The sequence below is a fragment of the Jaculus jaculus genome, chromosome 13 (assembly GCF_020740685.1).
Source record: "Jaculus jaculus isolate mJacJac1 chromosome 13, mJacJac1.mat.Y.cur, whole genome shotgun sequence".
Taxonomy (NCBI): domain Eukaryota; kingdom Metazoa; phylum Chordata; class Mammalia; order Rodentia; family Dipodidae; genus Jaculus; species Jaculus jaculus.
Genome location: NC_059114.1, coordinates 26,494,367 through 26,514,911, shown reverse-complemented (window position 1 = coordinate 26,514,911; position 20,545 = coordinate 26,494,367). Strand labels below are relative to the sequence as shown.

Below are 20,545 nucleotides of genomic sequence, written 5' to 3'. Positions count from 1 at the left end.
CAGATCGCAGAGTTCGAGATCAGCCTGGGACTACACAGTGAATTCCAGGTCAGCCTGTGCTAGAATGAGACCCTACCTAAAAAAAAAAATGGGGGGGAGGTGCTGGAGGATCCAGGTTAGACTCTCCAAATAGCACCTAAACTAGACGCAAGGTTGCACATGCGCACAAGGTGGCGCAAGGTGTTGAGTTCAATTACAGTGGCTGGGGCCCTGGCATGCTAAACACCCGCCCCGTTAAACAAAAAGGCAAGTCTGTTGGGCTTGCCTCAAAAAAACTAAAGAGAAAAGGGTCCCCTTAGGGGCTGGGGAGATGGCTGTGTGGATAAAGCGCTTGCTGTGCAGGCACAAATGTGGAGCTCCCATGCCCAGCCCCCAAGAAAACTCCCTCTGCACAGTGGTGGCCGAGTGGGAGGCCGAGACCCGCAATCCCCTGGCAAGCTGGCCAGCTGAGGCAGGGAGCTCTGGTTTCGCGTGAGAGACCCCGCCTCAGTAAATACAGTGGAGCGTGATGGGGGAGACACCTGGCACCAACCTCTGGCCTCCGTGCACACCTGCACACGTGTGTGTCCATATGCATGTGGCGACTCACACATGTGCAAAGAAAAAAGCCCCCAAGATTAGATCAGGCACCTTTGATAGGCCCATAAAGGCAATAGCAACAAGGGACGGATGATTATTATTTGCTGAACTTTGTGTAACCCCCAAATATCTCCAGAGGCCCATTGGGGAAACTAAGGCTGGAAGAGCCACTGTGAGTCCCCCCTACAATAGCGCAGGTCTGCAGGGCTCCAGGGTGGGAGGTTTTGGAGAGCATGGGGGGGGGGGGCTGAAGGAAGTCCTTGTGAGACTGAAGCAAGCCCTATGTGCCACATCGTTCATCCCCCCCCACCCATGGTGCTGGAAGGGTCACCATCCCCTTTGGGTCTTTATGCTGCCTTTCACACTGGGCCCCAGGAACTCTGCAATGGTAGCAGGGGAGCGGACAAGTCATTAGCATCAGAGCAGAGCCTGTCTCTGTTCTTGCTTCAAGCAGAGCCTGGGCTTCCCAGCAGAACCTCACCGAGGAAGGGAACCCAGGGCACATCGTAGCCCGCTTGGAAACGCCAGGGCTTAGTGTCCCAGGCTGCAGGGACCCACCCTGAATGGATGTCCAGTGAGGGGGGGGAAGCGGGGAAGTCTCGACCAGGACTGAGCAGGAGGCACAAACCCAGGGCCAGGGGAGCTGGGCTTGAGTCCCTGTGGTGTGTCCCAAGGTGGAGCAATGATGACCTGAGACCGGCCGCCAGTAGGACTTTTATATACTAGGATAAAAAGAGCAAGGGCTGGAGTGATGTCTTAGCAGTGGAGACACTTGCCTATTAAGCCTGAAGCCTAAGGACCTCGGGGTTCCGTTCCCCAGGACCCACATAAGCCAGATGCGCAAGGTGGCAAATGCATCTGGAGTTTGTTTGCAGTGGCTAGAGGCCCTGGTGCACCCATTCTCTCTCAAATAATAAATAAATAAATAAAATATTAAAACAAACCAAAAAAAAAAAAAAAAAGAACAAGCACAGATCAGATAGAGCTGAGCAGGACAGATGGCGTGTGGACTGGCAGGCGCTCTGTCTAACACCATTGAAGTGTTCCGTGCACTTCCGGATCGTCTCTGCATAGACTTAGTGGGTTGCTGAGGAGGCCTGAAAGCCCCTTTTCCAAGGTACGTTGGGAATTACTCCAAGCGCGTGCCCAAGCCCACGAGCAAGACGGGAGCTCCGCGTTGCCACAGCGCACCCAGAGGGATGGGAGACAGACGTAGCCACGAGGGGGAGGGGACGGCTGGGGAGGTGTAGGCCAAAAGGAGTGGGGGCTCAGGGCAGACCCCTCTAGGGTAGCGGATGTGGGGGAACTGTCTCAAGCAGGGGAGACAGCACAGGTACCTTCACGGAGCTCAGAGGGTGTGGCATGTTCAGGGCGGGGCGGGGGTATGCTGCGCCCGTGGTGGCGGACAGGAGTCCCAGGTTGGGCACTGCAAGCGCAAGGGGTGGCATTTGGGGATGAAGCCAGCTCCTAGAGGCCACACCAGGATAGAGGCTCCCTTATGGAACAGTGAAGGCTAAGAGGTGTTCTTTTCTTTTTAATTTTTTTTTTGAGGTAGGATCTCACTCTAGCCCAGGCTGACCTGGAATTCACTATTAGTCTCAGGGTGCTAAGAGTTTTTTTTCAAAAGGGCCAGATTGTGGTGCCTTGAGGGAGCCTGAGTTGGTGCTGCCCATAGTGGGTAGCTGTAGAATGAGTTTAGGAGAGCTGTAGAGAGAGGAGTGATGTCCCCTGGGGGCATTAACCATCCTGCCAGAAGTTTCTTCTCCCCAGCCAGACATTCTGCGTCAAGGGCGCTTCTCCTAGGAGAGCTCAATGGAAGGGGACTCAGGGGAATGGGAGGAGGAGGGTGCACCTGAGATCCTTCACCGGGGTTCATGACAAATGCCACTAATGCCAAGGCTGGGCCAGTGGAACTCAGAGTCTCTCCAAGTGCAAGGTCAAGGTGTGGGCAGGGCTGGCTCTTCCTCGTGTGTCTGAGGGATACTGTGTCTCCGCTGGTCTCATGCCGTCTTCTCCGTGCGTGTGCCTGGATCCAGATCTCCTCCGAATGGGAGGACTCAGTCCTGTTGGGTTTCGGCCACACTGCTTACCTCATTTTCACTCCGTTACCGTGTGAAGCGGCCTGCTCCAGGTCCTGCCAGCTCCGGGTTATAGGGCCCTAGGGGGTCTACGCTCAGGGTCCCGGTTAGGACCCCAGTGCACGGGCATGCGTCCTGAGGCCTCCCACGTGTCTCCCACCGCCGCTCCCTGCGCTCCTGTCATCTCTCCCACCTTTCTCTTTTTCTTTCCTCCTTTGCCCCTCCCTCCTGCCTTCCATCTGGGTGACCTTTGGCAAACAGATTCACCTCTCTAGCCTCAGTTTCCCCACCTAACAACTAGAGCTAGCTCCAACCCACACATTTCAGAGGCTGCTGTGGACACTGCTTCACACTCATGCGGTGCAGTCAGTAAGCAAGGGGCAAGAGAACTCTCCCAAGGGTGCTGACACACTTCTCACCTGGGCTTTGGAGGGAGAGAGGCCCAGAGAGGTCGATTAACCTGCCTGGAGTCACACAGTCAGTGAAGGCAGAGTGTCCACCTGCCCAGGGTTTTTCCACTCGCCCCTGAGCTAGTGCAGGGAGCCAGCTGGCTGTGTGGGCCTGGGGGGACAGGCAGGGTGGGAAGATCCGCACTGTCTCTCTTGAGGTCGGGGGGTCAGCAGTGTGGAACACAGCTGTGAGGCAGAGAGGAACTGAGTCAGAATTTCCACCCAACCTGAATGGGGGCGGGGGTGGGGGGCAAGTTCAGGCCTGTTTCTACCCTTGTTGTTCCTGGCCTGTGGTCCCAGACTACCAGTATCAGCACCCAAGGGAGAGGGTGAAACTCTAATCTAGTTGAACCCTTTGGCCTCTCTGGTATTCAGTATTTTGCAACCCGTGAACGGAGCTGGTGGCACAGACCACTGCCCAGCAAGGCCAGAGGTTGTGGCACCTACGTTTTCAAGGCTGTGCCCCACGACCCCTTCCCCATCCGCCAGACACCAAGAGGCGTTGTTTAACTTTCTGTGACTCTGGTTCTGAGGGCCTTTTTCTGTCTCCTTTGTGCCTCCCTTAAACCCTTTAACCCCAGCACTAGAAAGACAGAGATATGAGGATCACTATGTGTCTGAGGCCAGCCAGGGACTACAGAGACAGTCCCAGGTCAGCCTGGACTACAGTGAGATCCTACCTTAAAAAAAAGAAAAGAAAGAAAGAAAGAAAAAAGAAAAAAAATAAGGTGGGACTGGGGAGATGGCTCAGTGGTTATAGTCACTTGTTTACAAACCCTGTCAGTCGATGTTCAATTCCCCAATCCAGTACCCACTTGAAGCCAGATACACAAGTGGGCCATACATCTGGAGTTCCTTATTTGCAGTAGCAGGAGGCCCTAATATGCCCATCATCTCCCCACCCCTCTCTCTGCATATAAATTATATATATATATGGGAAAATGCAGAGCAACTGAGCACACTTGATAGTGGACTTCTGGCTTCCACACACAACTGCACTCACACACGTATGTGCACACACACATAGACAAGGTAAAATAGAGCAAAATTTTAAAAATATTTATTTGTATTTATTTGAGAGAGAAAGAGAGATGGGCACTTCAGGGCCCCTAGTCACTGCAAACAACTCCAGACACATGTACCACCATGTACATCTGGCTTACATGCATACTGGGGAATCAAACCTGGGTCCTTAGGCTTCACAGGCAAGTGCCTTAACCGCTAAGCCATTTCTCCAGGCCAAACCAAACAAATTTTAAAGAGAGACCTGGGGAACAAGGCTTCCATGCAACAGGTCCTAAGGCCTGGCATGTTCTGGCCAGGCTGGAGGGTCAGTGGGCAGTGGGGAAGGGGCATAAGCTAGAGAGACAGAGGTGTGACTATTTCACCAGGCTTGCTCAGAATGCTGAAAATAGTCTGCAGGTGTGAGGAGATGGACTTCTTGTGTAGGGAGTGTTTGGGTGTATTCCTTTATTGATTTTTTAAATTTCTTTCTGTGATTTTTGTCTCGTGAAATGCATCCACATTTTACTTCCAAAACTTTATAACGTGCCATGGGCACAAACTGAAGGACCAGAATGTCTTACCCTCACTGGGTCCCTGACTTCCTACCCCCCCCCACCACCCTTTTCCTGGCCCCAGTGGCTGTCCTGTGGCTGTAACCCTGCCTCACCACGAGGTCAAACCTCAAGTCCCCCCCAGCCCCCATCTGAAGCACTTCCTGCCCTCTCCCTGGGAGGCCTAGCCACAGGCTTGCCTGTTGCAGGGAGCCCTGGGCGCCCCTGGGGCGTGGGAACATCCCGCCCTGCACTCTCCCCTCACCTGGGCTCTGCAAGGGAGGAGTGGCTCTGAGCAAAATCCAGACCCCCCCCAAATGCCAGTCACAAATCCAAGTATGTATTGTTTTCATGGGGGGGGGGGCTAGCAGGGGCATTTGACAGATGAAACTGAGTATAACAGAAGCTCGGGCCGCCAGGTCGAGGCGCTGGAATGAGGAAAGAGGAGGTGGCAAGGGCCCAGGCTGAGCTGAGGCTGGGCCACCACCTCCATCACCTACCTCACTGAAGCTCCACATGGCGCTAATGCAGAGGGTGGCTCCAGGCTGGGCTCCGAGGTCCCCTGAGGACAGGGAACAAGGACTAGAAGGTTTAGGGGGACTAAAAGGGTCTTGGTGACAAGAGCAGTCCCAGGATCTGGCAGGAACTTCCAAAGAGGAGAAAAGGGGAACATGGTTGGGGGTGGGGGTGTTGGTGAATCCAAAGCACTGTTGTGCTTCCTTATCCCCAGACCTGGCCCAAGTGACTGAGCCTCTGGGAGCTCCCCAAGGGCCTGCTGGGTACATGTCAGGTCGTCAGGAGGTCTGGGGTCCCTGGGAAACCTGGAAACCACCATCCAGTGACAAGCCTTGGCTTGCTGGGGGCAGAGTGGCAGGGGACAGGGCCAGACAGAGAGAAAGACAGAAACTTGGTCACTGAGTAGGAAGCACGACCCTGGTTCCCCAGGGCGTGAGCTGCTCTGGTGGACAGAGGGTGGCCTGAGCAGGCTCATGTGTTCACACATACAGCCCCTAAGCCAGCTCCAGGGTCCCTGTCAGAGGCTCCCACACAGCACTTCCACATGGGCCTCCAGGCCAACCTGGGCAGGTTGGCAGGGGGGTGATGCCAGCAATACCACTAACCAGCTGGGTGACCTAAGTGAAGTCACTTCCCCTCTCTGGGCTTCATCCAGAGTCAGTGACAAATGGATTTCCCAGAGGCAGGGACTTCCTGGAGTGCAGCATTGAGGGCAAAGCTGGAGTTGCTTCTTGGCTCCTAGTAAGGAGCTGGGTTTCATCCGTGGTGTCTGCACGGGTGTCTGTTGAGAGTACTGTGGGGGGCGGTTATTAGATATCTCCGATCTAGGGCTGGGGAGGTTATTCAGAATCAGAACCCCCGTTTCTAAGGACAACCCCCACCCAGAGATCACAGAACTAATAATCCGATTTCTTATTTACTTCTCCTCTGTTTGGTTCTGACAGCCTGTTTTACACAGTGCTGTCCTCAATCCGGGGATCACGGGCTGGGCTGGTGGGACACGTGTCCCACAGTGTGGGATCTGGTGAAAAAGATAAAGTGGAACACACAATTAAAAAGCAAGGTAGAGGGCTGGAGAGATGGCTTAGTGGTTAAGATACTTGCCTGAGAAGCCTAAGGACACAGGTTCAATTCCCCACTATCCATGTGAGCCAGATACACAAGGTGGCACATACATCTGGAGCTTGTTTGCAGTGGCTGGAGGCCCTGCTACACCCATTCTTTTTTTGTTTTTTTTCTGAGTCCATGTCCACAAGCACTAACCCACTTCTGCCTATATTCATGCCACGGGTGTCTGTTGAACATCTACTGTTGCTCTGTGCCAGATCTGATGACATGAGGTCAAGAGCATTCTCTTGGACCAGGCATCATTTCAGCAGACTTAGTTCAGGAACTGGGGGTGGGGGAGTGAATGGTGCAAAAAGTGGAGGGGCCTTGAAGGGGACTGGACTCACATGTGAGCAGTCTGAAGGACCAGGTATGGAGGGTAGAAGATGAGCCCACAGTCAGGAACAGGCAGATGGCACAGGACCTTGGCCATGCTTAAAGACTTTACTACATCCGTGTTAATGCTATGAAAACAACGGTGAACAAGGTGATGAAGCCAGGACCTCTGCACAAAGGGGCAGGAAGAGGTCTCTGATAAGGTGACATGAAGCAGACCTGAGTCACGTCAGGGTGCAAGACAGATATGGAAGGGCTGAAGAAATGGCATAGCAGTTACTTGCCTGCAAAGCCTAAGGACCCAGGCTTGATTCCCCAGTACCACATAAGCCAGATGCACAAGGTGGTGCATACGTCTGGAGTTCGTTTGCAGTGGTTAGTGGCCCTGGTGCACCCATTCTCTCTATCTGCCCCTTTCTTTCCCTCTTTCTTTCTTTCTCTCTCTCAAATACATAAATAAATACAATATTTTTAAAAGCTAAAAAAGAGATAGATATGTGGGCTGCAGAGATGGCTTAGCAGTTAAGGTGCTTGCCTACAAAGCCAAAGGACACAGGTTTGATTCTCCAGGACCCACGTAAGATGGCACAAGGTGGCATGTGCAGTTGAAGTGCGTTTGCAGCAGCTGGAGGCCCTATTATGCCCATTCTCTATATATCTGCCTCTCTCTCTCTCAAGTAAATAAATAAATAAAACCTTTATTTATTTATTTATTTATTTATTTATTTATTTATTTATTTGAGAGCGACAGAGAAAGAGGCAGAGCAGGCAGAGATCACGACAGGACTGAGAAAGGAACCCGGATGCAGCTCCACACTGGAGAAACCAGACTGGCTTCTGGTCAGAGCAGTTTCAAGGGGTCCTCAGACCCTCTGCCAGGCAGGGACCCCAAGAAAGTGAGGCAGAAGTGAAGGCTAGGCCCCACCCTCCTGGGAGGCCCAAGGCCACAGTGTGTGTCCTGAGAGATGTTCTGACTGCTTCGGAGGAAACAGTAGATCCCACATCAAAAAGGACCCAGTGGCTCCCACGCTCAGAGGCATGGGAACTCTGCTACCCAGCATTCTCGTAGGCAGCCAGCAGACTACCAGAAGTTGTGTGCCACCTCGGGACTGTCCCCTACCCCACCACTGGGTCTACAGAACCAGCTCCACCATCATGCCAGCCACAATCCTCCTCCTAGGAAGCAGGCTGACTTTTACAAGGCCGAACTGTGGTTTTCAAGCAGTTCCTAAAAATGTGAAGGTGACCGTGAGAGATTTCATTCACCCCTTTTCTTGGGGTCCCCCTGCCCAGCTTCCAGACCAAAGGTTCAGCACGACCAGGGCATCATATAGACCGAAGGTAGCAAACCGGCTGTCTTGATTGGCAGAAGCGACAAATGGATGTGGTGTGTGTGAGAACAAGTTTTCTTCCCAACTGTGTTACACATAGCCCTGAAGAGAAAGAGAAGTTTTCTTCTCATGAGGCAGAAAGGAAGGAAGGGAAGATGGAGAGGTGTGGATAAGTTCAGGTCCTCAACTAGGGTGCCCCCCAAGTGGTGTTTAGAGGTAGGAAGGGGGAAAGACTACAGAAAATAGTAAACGCCTCTAGGCTGTCCCATAAAGTAGGAGGAGCCACATTAGGGTGGTGATGGCCCTCCAGGTAGCCTGGGCTTTGGGTGAGTCAGATCCATGCTTAGCCCCTCCCACTTTGGGTCCCGTCATGCTACACAAGTAGAGAAACTCACAAGACTCCCCTGTTGCAGGTGGGGAAACTGAGGCACAGTACTTTCATCCTTCCTCCACTGACTGCGTCCCTTAGGGCAGCTGTCCTTCCATCTCACCTCCCTTGGGACTAGTGTTTGGGGGCTCGGGGCCCCAGCCCCCTTCCAGGTGTGGCCCCCAATGCCCTGCATGGCCCTCAGAGGGCATAAGGTATGCTTGGACCATGGGTCGTGACCTTATGCACGTGCTAGTGCGCATTGGCGTGTGTTTGCAAAGCACCAATCTCCTGCCTGTGTGCGTGGTATGGGAGAGAGTGTGTGTTCAGGCCCCCAGGTGTGGTGTGAGGCAGGATAAGTGTGGCCTCATGTGCAATGGGAACTAGTGTACCTGTGTGTCCCCAAGCGTAGTCACAAGTTCCCTTGCAAGCTGTAAAAAGTAGCTGCCAGTGCCCATGGCTGAACAGCTCCCCAGCATCACCATGTGCGCTTCCACACTGTGCCCAGGGGGGCTGTAGTGATCTGCAGAGCTGGCTCCTGTCCTGCAGCGTCCTGCTACAGTGTGAGAGTTTCCTGGAAAAAGGGAGGTCTCCCCTGAGGGTGTCCCTTCGGGAGGCAGGCCTTGTTCTATAGCCCCAGCTAGCCTCCAACCTCCATCTTTCTGCCTCAGCCGCCCAAGTGCTGCGATCACAGATGTGTGCCACTACACCTGGCCCTGGAACATCTGTGTGTATGTCTGTTCGCACGTGTGTAAGGAAGGGGTTCCCTGGCGTGTATGTGCATATGTCCCCTACAATGTCCCCTGCATGTATGTGTACACGTGCGGGGCGCTGCTGCTGGCGTGTTTGCGTGGTCTCTGTGTGTATGTGTGTCTATGGGATTGTGCGTGCCCAGGGTTCCTCAGGACTGTGTGCACACTACGTCTGGGTCTCTTCCTGACACTATAGGCCTCTGCCTGCCTGGGACAGGTAGTCAGGCAGCTCCTTCTGCACTTGTCACTGTACTGTCCCCTTGCACCCATGTGGGGCATTGTTTTTTAACTTGTTGTTTGTTGTTGTTTTTAGAGGTAGGGTCTCACTCTAGCCCAGGCTGACTTGGAATTCACTATGTAGTCTCAAGCTAGCCTCAAACTCACAGCAATCCCTATTTTTTTAAAAAATATTTATTTATTTGCTTATTGGAAGAGAAAGAGGTGTCCTGTCACTGCAAATGAATTCCAGACACATGCGCTATTTTGTGAATCTGGCTTCAAGTGGGTACTGGGGAATTGAACCTGGGTCATTAGGCTTTACAAGCAAGAATCATTTTTGTGGGGGGAATCAAGGCAGGGTTTCACTCTAGCCCAGGCTGACCTGGAATTCACTCTGTAGTCTCAGGCTAGCCTTGAACTCACAGTAATCCTCCTGCCTCTGTCTCCCGAGTGCTGGGATTAAAGGCGTGCCACCACGCCTGGCTACAAGCCAGAATCTTTAGCCACTGATCCTTCTCTCCAGTCATGTGGGGCATCTTTAAACCCAGCAGTAACAGAAGGGCACCATTGCCTTGCATACACAATGTCAATGCCATGACAATTCAGGAACTCCATGTTTCAGTCTTCCCAGTAGTCCTGCCTGTGAGGTGCCATGCCCCTTACAAAGAGAAAACCGAGGGCTACAGAAATGGGGGCTTTTCAAGGTTGTTCCTGCAATGCGGCTCTGGTTTCTTCTACAACATGGAGAGAAGATTCAGCGTGGCTGAGCAGAGCAGTAAAATTGCTTAGCTCGGGGATGCTAGTGATGGTGATGAAAGTGACAATAATGATGATGGTGGTGGTGGTGATAATGATGGTGATTATGATGATGAAGGTGCTAGTGACAATAATGATGGTGGTGGTGATGGTGATGATGGTGATGATAATGATGGTGATGATGACGGTGGTGGTGGTGATGGTGGTGGTGATGATGGTAGTGGTGATAATGAAAGTGACGATGATAATAGTGATGAAGATAGTGCTGGTGATGATGCTTTGGTGTCTTTCTTAACTATTAGGAATTGTGCTCCACGTAGTAAGCAAAAAGGAGGCCCCAGCTGGGTGTGGTGGGGCACACCTTTAATTTCAGCACTCAGAAGGCAGAGAGATAGGAGGATGGCCTTGAATTTGAGGCCACCCTGAGAATACATAGTGAATTCCAGATCAGCCTGGGCTACAGCGAGACCCTACCTCGAAAAACCAAAAAAGAGAAGAAAAGAAAAGAGGTCCCACATGGTCCCCATTCTGCAGGTGAGGAGATAGGCTCACGACGGAGGTCATAATGTGTGTACCCCAGCTGAGCAGTGGCCAACTGAGAAACAAAAGCAGCTGTGATTGACAGGGAAAGAAGGGATTCTTTACCCCAAGGGCCCCTCGTTTGAAGAGGGGACAATGCTTTAGTCGTAGAAGTTGACGTCAGTGTATATTACAAAAAAGAGAAAGGTTTGTTATCAAATGGCTGAGGAAAACCTGAATTTATTCCGGCTAATCGTGTTCCGCGCAGGATTTATCAGAGGTACCTGTGTGATACGTGGTAATGCGCTCGGACCTGTTGAGGATCTCCCAGAGGGATAGTGGAGGGTTTCCGGGCTTTCTTTCCCTAGATTCTTCTTTGCCAGAGCGTTTTAGGAATTGGCTGTGTAGGACACCTGGAGAGATGGCCTTCGCTGACAGTTGGGTGTCAGGTTTCAGGCACTGGAGGGAGGAGGGACGGGGGCACGTGCTGTCTGTGGCACGTGGGATGGAGAGCGTGGGTCCTGGGACACACCCACTAGCGTCGCCTGAGCCCGCCGGGCACAAGGAGGTTTCTGGGTGGCCTTCTGGATGACAGAGCAGAGGGGATGTGCAGGGTGGACGGCAGAGGCCGAGGCAAGCCAGGACCCTTGGACGAAGGGTGGGGACTGGAGTCCAGTCGCGGCTTCTTCCCTCATCCCCACAGGGTCCCCGCACTTCCAGTGAAGAACTTGAACGGTACTGGCCCGGTCCACCCGGCTCTGGCAGGTGAGGGGTCCCGCCCACCTGCCCGCGGCCCCGCCCACCTGCCCGCGGGTGGGAGGGGCAGCCCGACTCCTAGCGGCTGGGTGGGCGGGGCTTGCAGTGGCGGCCCACCCTCTGTCCTCTGTGGCATCTGCCCGTGGCATTCGTCCACCAATGGCAAGAGGGTGTGTGGGTGGTGGGCGTGGCCAAGGGTGGGGGGCCCCGCCTCACCGACGCCGGCTTCCAGGGATGACCGGGATCCTGCTGTGCGCCGCGGGGCTGCCCGTGTGCCTGACGCGCGCCCCCAGGCCCATCCTGCACCCGCCGCCCGTGAGCAAGAGCGACGTGAAGCCCGTGCCCGGCGTGCCCGGCGTGTGCCGCAAGACCAAAAAGAGACACCTGAAGAAAAGTAGGCCTTGCATGACCCGGGTACCCGGAACCTCAGACCGCTCTTAGCGCGGGGGTGGGGGGATGCCCCTTCTCTCTGCCTGTCCTGAGCCGCTTGCCTGGCACGCCCTTGCTCCCCGACACTCCGCCGACCCTACATCTGGCACCCCAGCCCGTCTTCACCCGACTCCCTCCTGAGCCAGGCCCTCCCGTGTCTCCTGCAGGTAAGAACCCGGAAGACGTGGTCCGAAGGTACCTGCAGAAGGTGAAAAACCCACCTGATGAGGTGAGCCTTGCGGGGGGTCCACCCTCAGAACCCCAAGCCTAAGATCTCCCAAGCCCTGGGCCGGCCTCGCATCCTGGCCTGGCCTCTTCACTTTGTGTGTCCGGCTTTGGAGGAAAAGACTTAAATTTAATACTCAGCTCTACCATTCTGCATGATGGAGCTTCCTGTCGTTTCCACTAAGTGATTTTGTTTGTTTATTGTGTTGGGGGGCACACATTTGCGTGGCACACTCGTGTGGAGGTCAGAAGACAACCTCTGGGTGTTGGTCCTTGCCTTCCACCCAGTTTGAGACACCGTCTCTTTAGTTGTTTGACACTCAGCTGGCCCGTGAGCTGGTGGATGTCCCGACTCTGCCTCCCATTGCCCGAGTCGCACTGGGATGACAGACACTTTCGCAACTTGCACGTGGCTTACATCAGCCCTGAGGAGCCCCGTCCTTTGGTTGGGTTTGCACACCAAGAGCGTCCAACCACCGCCGACTCTCCACTCAAGTGTCCTAAAGTTTGGCTTTGGTATTTAAGCCTTGAATCCACGCGCAGGGTGGGGAGGGGTGCTGTGAAGGTCCCCCTGCTCCCTGCCCTCAGCCTCCCCCTGTGGCCCTCCAGGACTGCACCATCTGCATGGAGCGGCTGGTCACAGCATCGGGCTACGAAGGCGTGCTCCGGCACAAGGGCGTGCGGCCCGAACTCGTGGGCCGCCTGGGACGCTGTGGCCACATGTACCACCTGCTGTGCCTCGTGGCCATGTATTCCAATGGCAACAAGGTGGGCTGACGGGCAGCGGTTGGGGAACAGGCAGTGGACCGGGCAGGACCTGGGCAGGGGGAACTCACCTCTGGCCACGCCCTCCTCAGGATGGCAGCCTTCAGTGCCCCACCTGCAAGGCCATCTATGGGGAGAAGACTGGCACGCAGCCACCGGGGAAGATGGAGTTCCACCTTATCCCACACTCGCTGCCAGGCTTCGCGGACACCCAGACTATCCGAATTGTCTACGACATCCCCACGGGCATTCAGGTGAGCTGCGCTGGCTGCCACCCCAACTCCTCTGGAGTCTCTGGAGCTGCCACCTTGTCTGCGGTCTAAGGCCCCTGCTGTCCTCCCTACAGGGCCCAGAGCATCCCAACCCAGGCAAGAAGTTCACCGCCAGAGGCTTCCCGCGTCACTGCTATCTGCCCAACAATGAGAAGGGCCGGAAGGTGGGTGTCCGCTGAGGCCCAAGGGCAGAGCCCCAACCACTGTCACCAGGGCCTCCTGTCTCCTCTGTCCACAATCCCTGTTCTCATTCCTTGCCAGGCCAGCTCGCCAAGCAACACAGCCCACGCCCACGTCTTTCACATATGCTTCTCCTTCGCTAGGTCTTCACCCATCTTCCAAGTAAAGAAATGAAGTTTTGGAAAGGGCAAATAACTTGCCCATGGTCACCTGGTGACTAAATGATGAAAGTAGGAATTTTGTTTGTCTTTTTGTTTTTGTTTTTTTTTAATTTATTTATTTGAGAGCAACAGACAGAGAAAGAGGGAGAGAGAGAGAGAGATTGGGGCCGCCAGGGCCTCCTGTCACTGCATACGAACTCCAGATGCATGCACCCCTTTGTGCATCTGGCTAATGTGGGTCCTGGAGAATCGAGCCTCGAACTGGGGTCCTTACGCTTCACAGGCACGCGCTTAACTGCTAAGCCAACCCTCCAGCCCGTCTTTTTTGTTTTTTTGTTTTTTTTTTTTGGTTTTTCGAGGTAGGGTCTCACTCTGGCTCAGGCTGACCTGGAATTCACTATGTAGTCTCAGGGTGGCCTCGAACTCTCGGCGATCCTCCTACCTCTGCCTCCCAAGTGCTGGGATTAAAGGCGTGGGCCACCACGCCCGGCTCTCTTTTTGGTTTTTTGAGGTAGGATCTCACTCTAGTGTAGGTTGATCTGGAATTCACTAGGTAGTCTCAGGGTGGTCTCGAACTCACGGCGATCCTTCCACCTCTGCCCTGGGATTAAAGTGCTGGGATTAAAGGTGTGCGCCACCAAGCAGGGCCAGAACTAGGATTTGAATCCAGGCAGGCTGTCCTTCACCACCTTACTGGGGGTGCCTGATTTTACTTATCATTGTACAAAAGAAGCTAGAAGCTTCCATTCTCGTGATGTCTTCAGGATTTTAAACATGATAACTAATTCCCAAAGTGACTATTTAATACAAGTTTGGGGTCCAGTACAAGAGTGGAGTCCAAGCTACATCCTTACTGCCAAGGACCCCCAGTTTGAAACATTCCTCTATGCCAGACTGAAAGCTTGGACAGAGTTTCTGTAGTGGACAGTAGTGGAGGAGGTCAGATGGTCTGGGACTGCCCATCACCCTGACCTCTAGCCTCCCTTCCTGCAGGTGCTGAGGCTACTCATCGCAGCCTGGGAGCGCAGACTCATCTTTACCATTGGCACATCCAACACTACGGGCGAGTCGGACACCGTGGTGTGGAACGAAATCCACCACAAGACGGAGTTCGGTTCCAACCTTACAGGCCACGGCTACCCGGATGCCAGTTACCTAGACAATGTGCTGGCTGAGCTCACGGCGCAGGGCGTATCTGAGGCCTCAGCCAAGGCCTGAGCTGCCCACCTACCCTCCTGCTTTGTCCCTGGTCCGGCCCACATCTCCCTCTGCCAGGCAGAAGGAGCCTGAAGCTAGAGAGGACCTACTGGTCACTGTTGGGATGATGGGAGAATTACCAGGCCAGCCAGCTCTGACCCACAGCTCCCTAAGAGGACCATATAGAGAGGAAAGCATGGTGATCTCCTGCAGAAAAGACAGCGCCTGCCTCTCACACACACGTGTCCTGTTGAACACATGCACGCACGTACACCCACGTGCCTCTATTTTCTCTCCCACCTGGGGGAGAAGACACACAGAGAGACCCCCACAACTCCCCTGTGGGCCCCATCCGTGTCTCCATCGCATTCAGACAGGCTTGTCCACTTGTAGGATTTGGGTCAAGCACTGTGGTGGTGGGGGGGGGCATCTGTGTGGCTCCCAAGGGACAGGGACTTGGGGAGCTCAGTCTGCCCCCCATGCCTCACCCTCTACTCCCCATGTCAACTCAGCCACCTGTCCACTGGGCACTGCGAGCCCCATGGAGTGCAAACCTGATTACTGAGTAGCTTTACGCAGGCCACTGGGGATGAGGCTATCTTACTTTGTGCTTGTTTGTGTCTTTGTCCTCCTAGGACCCCAACCTCCCCCTCCTGTCCCCATCTCCAGACCTCTGTCTATTGCAAAGCTGTTGTTCTCTCCTCCCTGCCCCTCCGCTCCATCAAACCACACCTGACCTTGAGACCTAAAGGCTGTATAGCTTCTGGCCTAAGGAATGAGAGGAGGCCTCGGGCGAGCCATCCTGCTGGAAAGGGAGAGTGGACAGCAAAGTGTTAACTTTCATCTCCCTGGGAGTGGGCAGTAGGTGGCTGATGTCTCTGGCCAACCAAGGGCTTGTTGCCCTGGCAACTCACCAGCTCCGCCCCTGAGGATTGGCTGTCATCGTGGAAGTCAGCCAGGATTTAAAGGGACGTCAGCGATTGCTCTTTTGAAAACCTACCAGTCCCACTGTGGGTGGAGAAATAAACGCTCTTTCTCCTCCTCACCAGATTTTTTTCCTGCCAAGACAAAGCTGGGTGACCATGGTACTGGGGAACACTGGGAAGTCATGGCGGGGCAACCTCGGGGCCATTGCCTTGGGCGGCTCGTAGAGCAGAGATAATATCTGGGGAAAAGTGGGGGGCAAGTCAGACTCTCCTAGTGCCCAAGGATGCAGAGGAGACAGTGGCCACCTTTCTTTTAAAAGCTCAGTGCACATATCAGCTCCTTGACACGGTGGAAAGTGGGGAGAAAGAAAATTTCCCGGAAGGGACGCAGGAGCTGTGACACGGTAGCAGCCCTCTGAGGCCTCAGAGGCCAGATCCCAGCCCTGGAAGAGCAGAGACCGGCTCTGCCGCTCTTCCAGGTTCCGCCTAGGGAAAAACCCAGCTGAGCCCAGAACCACAAGCCTTAAACCTGAGCCTCTGCAGCGCCTGGGTGCCCTGTGGCTGTGGGAATGCTGCAGCTCCGCGCGCCCCCTGCTGACCACTTGCGGGATAGCACTGCGTCTTCCCTGATGCACTTGATCGTGGGGAAATGGACTGGAGTTCTATCCTACCCTCTCTTGCACAAATCCGGAAACGAATTCTTGCAGGTGCTCCCCGTTCTGTCAGTCAGGTGTTACCAAACGTTTCATACTCCATGGCTTCCTCACAGCGCACCCCAAACCCTAATGTAGCACATTGTGAACCTGGATTTTAGTCAGCCTGGTACTTCACAAGCCCTCAGACTAATTCTGTGGCAGGGTGGGGCCTGGGAACCCTCTCCTCATCCTCCCCCACCCCAGCCACATGCTGCCTCCATGGCATACAATTTGAAAACCACACAGCAAGGCACACTTGCTCCTTGTTTTATACAGGGAAACAGGCTTAAAGGGGAGAAAGAGCCTATATCAGGCTTCAAGGGTTCCAATCTAACACACTGGGCTCCCAACCTATTCTTCCTGAGTTTTCTCAGCTCTGGTTTGGGACCTTCTGCCAAGGGTTGGGTACAGAAATATCCGCGAGGTCACAGGGACTCACAGACCCGAAGACAGGTGCTGTAGATAAGCCTGTATATAGTGCCTCTCCGGGACACCAGACTGCCTGGCCATAGGGATTTCAAGGACAGCTGTATCCAGCAGCTCCGGGCAAGGCTGGCTCTGTGGGTATTGAAAGAGGTGTGTCCAGGGAAGCTAGGACGCCTGGCTCAGAGGAGTCCGTGCAGAGTGTTCAGGGCAAGGCTGAGCCCTGCTGAAGACCCCCATGCCGTGGCTGGATGTGGTCACACAGGACCAGTCTTTCTCTGGGAGTGTCCAAGCCATAAGTACACTGAGGCACGGACAGGAGGAAGACTCCCAGGTCAGGGGTCACTGGCGAGGGCCCCATGGCTCCTTGTCTGAGTCAGGCTCTCCCCACTCCTCAGCACCCTAGGGGGCCACTTGTCCCTGCTGCTGGAACTCCTCGTGGGCTTGATGCAGGTCTTCAAGCACCTGTAGCAGGTGGGCCGCAGCTGCTCTTTGCCGGGTCAGGACCTCGGGGCAGGACCCTGGGACAGAGACAGGGACATGGGAGACTCAGCGTGGCTGACATCATGAAGCCCAATGGCTTTCTGAAAATCCCAAATGTGCCAACCTTGGGACCCAGATAGATTGGAGTAAGGGGTGGGTGGGAGGGTGTGCCAAGCGAGATGGGGACCGTGTCCACAAGGGGCAAGGGAGGGAGCCCTTGCACATACCGTCAGCAGTGCTGGAGTCCTCCCTGGCATCTAGCTCTGGAGCTGTGTCTAGGCTGGAATCATCCAGGAATTTCATCCTAGAAATTGAGAGGGAAAAAGACAAGGCTGGTCTGGTTCCCGGGTCTGCATCCCACACAGAAGTTCTCCCCCTGCTGCTTGCAGGAGGAATGGCAGTTTTTCAGTGGTCGTTACAAACACTGCTAGAGTGCCAGACAGCCGGCTAAGCCATACGTGAAGCCAATGAACGATCACAGCCAGCTTATATATACACCACGGAGACCCAGAGAGATAAAGCAAGTTGCCTAAGGTCACGGAGCAAGATATAATCATGACTGTGTGTGACAAGCTCTGGATTAGCCTGGGATCCTTAGTAAACAGCTCCACGAGGCTGGTGCCATTATTATCTGCCTTACTGAGTGAGGAGTCTGAGGTTCAGAGAAGTGAAGTCACTCGCTGAAGGTCACACAGCCAGCCAGAGACTAGCCCTAGAATCTGAGTACAGGCAGGTCAGCCCTCCAGAGCATGGCCCACTCTAGAGTGAATCGGGACAAATCTCTTGCCACCAAATAACAAAAAGCCTCAGGCCAGGGAGGGGAAGGGATGTCCCCAAGGCTATGGAGAAACTCTGGAGCCAATATTTACATGAACAATGCCTGTGACCCCGAGCCCAGTTCGGAAGCTCCTGTGGCCCAGTTTTGCCTTAAGAATTTGTCCAAAGACGCGCCCCAAGCTTTGACACCCAGGATTCATGGGCCCCACATGCCTTGTGAAGCTTGGTTAACATGATAAAGCTTGGGCGCCCAGGGCTGGACTGGAGCTCCAGCGGACAGCACTTGGCCCTGGATTCTGTCCCCAGCACTGCTCCCAAAGCGACAGGAGACCACAGAGGGGCAGGCTGGGAGATGCTCACCTGAGCTGATCCCGTCCTAGCAGCAGCTGGCGGTATACCATCTGGACCTCTCCATCAGGATCCAGTGGGTCACTCCAGTCCCCCAGGGTGACGGCGGAGTGTGTGCGGCTGCAGCCTTCAGCTGAAGGGACGCAGTACCTCAGAAAATCCACTGTCCCAAGCAAGACCCCCCCCCACCACGCCATACCAGCTGTCACCATGCCCTCCTTCCGCTGAACCAGTCTCTACTCAATCCACTCTTTCCTCTGCTCAGTCAAGCCTTTCTTGCCATGCCAGGGCATCAGCAGAGGCCTCCTCTCTCAGCTCCCAACCTCTGCTCTGGTGCAGCCCCACTGCTGTTCCAGGGGCTCTAGGCTTGGCCTCCCTAGCATCCGGGTTCAGTTCCATGAACCCACATGCCTCTGCTTAGCTGATCCCTGCCTGCCACACCCTTGCCTGTTATCAGCTTCCTTCGGGAAGACCCTGTTGGTCCCCACTCTGGGGATGAGTCACAAGCATTCTTCAATTCCTCAAAACTCCTTGGCACTGGTGACACTGTTAGAATGTCTGGGTGCTGGAGGGTGGAGCACTTCTTTTGTTTTTAAATAGTTTATTTACTTATTTGAGAGAGAGAAAGAGGGAGAGAATGGGCGCACCAGGGCTTCTAGGCACTACAGACTCCAGATGCATGCACCACCATGTGCATCTGCCTTATGTGGGTACTAGGGAATCAAACCTGGGTCCTTAGGCTTCGCAGGCAAGCACCTTAATCACTAATCCATTTCCCCATCTTTTTTTTTTCCAACCTTTCTTCCCCCAAGAATGACATGGCACTCTCTCTGTAGTCCCAGGCTGGCCTCGAACTCAGGGTAGTTCTACCTCTGCCTCCCAAGTGCTAGGATTAAAGGTGTGCGCCACCACGCCAGGCCAACCCCAGAAACATCCTAACAGCCCTTCATTACCATCATCCCAGATGTCGTTGTCATAGAACCTTCCCTGACGGCAAGTTCAGGGGGCCTGCGTGCCCTGCACAGCCAGCATGGTGTGGAGCGGGAACCTCGAAAACTACCTGAGTTATCAACACATGCCAGGCGTCCGAAGCTTTGTATATATCAACTCACCTAGGAGGTAAGAGCTACCCTCAACTCCATTTTACAGTCCAGGAGGCCAGCACGGGGAGGCTAAGTCACTTGCCCGAGGCCACACAGCCCACTCGGGTGGAGATGGGAGACTGCTGATTGGCAGATGGGCAGGGCGCGGCCTGCAGTCAGACCCCCGCCCTCACCTGAGCGCTCTGCCTGGTGGCAGCAGGTCCAGCGCCCACCGCGGAAGGCACCAGGGTGGCAGGAGGTCAGTTTGTCCTGGTTGGGGGCGCTGGCTTTGCGCAGGGCCGACAGCCACTGGTTGAGGTCGTTCACGTTCTAGCAGAGGTGGAAGCAGTCAGAGGGCAGAGCAGGGCTCGAGAGCTGCCCTGTGCCCCCTATGGTGACGCAGCCTCACCTTACACTGGAGGTAGGTGGTGTGCAGAGCCCCCGTGTCATCCTGCGTCACCACCTGCATGACGTGGGGCAGCTGGAAAGCGCCCTCGTCCACGCGCTCCACAGCACGGATGTGCGACACCGGGATAGAGGAGTGAACCTGGGGACAAGGTGTGCTCTGTGGGCAACTGGGGACAGCTTCCCTCTGGATAGGGCATCGGGTGGCATGTCCCCAGCCATGCTCTTGCACCGTGGCCCTCCCTCACCAGTCTCTGAGTGACTCTACATCTCTGGGCCTCAGTGTCCATTGTCATGGTCACCCAGCTGCCGCACATGTGGCGCCCGGATGTGGCGCTCAGAACTTGACGTCTGTTAGTCACCACCGCCAACTTCAACTTCCGAAGCAGGTCTGTTTTGCTCTCACCAATTTGCAAAGGAGGGAGCTGAGGCACGAAGATACACAGCCATGCCGAGGTCACCCAGCTAACATAAAATCCACATTCTCCCAATGGAAAGGCAGGCAGTGGCTGCCCAGCCCCAGAGATGGATGGTCCCAATCCCAGGGAAAGCCATCCAGCCCCTTGGTGACTGTGTTGTCACCTGCCTAGGGCGGTACCGGCACACAAGACACGCTTATGTCTGAGGGAGTGAGTGCCCGATGTGCATGCATACTGCTGGGTCAGGCTCTTCCAGCCTTATTTTATTCATTTATTTATTTGAGAGCGAATAGGTGCACCAGGGCCTCCAGCCGCTGCAAATGAACTCCAGACGCGTGCACCCCCTTGTGCATCCGGCTTTAGGTGGAGAATCGAATCTGGGTCCTTTGGCCTTACAGACCAAAGTGCCTTAGCCATTAAGCCACCTCTCCGGCCCC

At 54.7% G+C, this 20,545-nt stretch overlaps 2 protein-coding genes across 4 annotated transcripts in view; one reads left to right on the top strand and one right to left on the bottom strand.

Annotated features, from left to right (window-relative positions):
• Nucleotides 1–15,595, top strand: part of Dtx1 (deltex E3 ubiquitin ligase 1) — a 37,678-nt gene extending 22,083 nt beyond the window's left edge. The window contains exons 3-9 of the mRNA XM_045133095.1: nucleotides 11,269–11,330; nucleotides 11,554–11,715; nucleotides 11,918–11,979; nucleotides 12,585–12,743; nucleotides 12,833–12,994; nucleotides 13,087–13,176; nucleotides 14,347–15,595. Coding sequence (XP_044989030.1) covers nucleotides 11,269–11,330; nucleotides 11,554–11,715; nucleotides 11,918–11,979; nucleotides 12,585–12,743; nucleotides 12,833–12,994; nucleotides 13,087–13,176; nucleotides 14,347–14,571 — 922 coding nt within the window. The 3' untranslated portion in view covers nucleotides 14,572–15,595. The remainder of the gene's footprint in view (nucleotides 1–11,268; nucleotides 11,331–11,553; nucleotides 11,716–11,917; nucleotides 11,980–12,584; nucleotides 12,744–12,832; nucleotides 12,995–13,086; nucleotides 13,177–14,346) is intronic.
• Nucleotides 15,596–16,422: 827 nt separating this feature from the next.
• Nucleotides 16,423–20,545, bottom strand: part of Rasal1 (RAS protein activator like 1) — a 38,100-nt gene continuing 33,977 nt past the window's right edge. For all 3 annotated transcript variants that reach the window (XM_004668428.2, XM_045133152.1, XM_045133154.1), the window contains 5 exons: nucleotides 19,694–19,831; nucleotides 19,479–19,614; nucleotides 18,215–18,335; nucleotides 17,305–17,381; nucleotides 16,423–17,115 (listed from right to left, as the gene is read on the bottom strand). In XM_004668428.2, coding sequence (XP_004668485.2) covers nucleotides 16,997–17,115; nucleotides 17,305–17,381; nucleotides 18,215–18,335; nucleotides 19,479–19,614; nucleotides 19,694–19,831 — 591 coding nt within the window. In that variant the 3' untranslated portion in view covers nucleotides 16,423–16,996. The remainder of the gene's footprint in view (nucleotides 17,116–17,304; nucleotides 17,382–18,214; nucleotides 18,336–19,478; nucleotides 19,615–19,693; nucleotides 19,832–20,545) is intronic.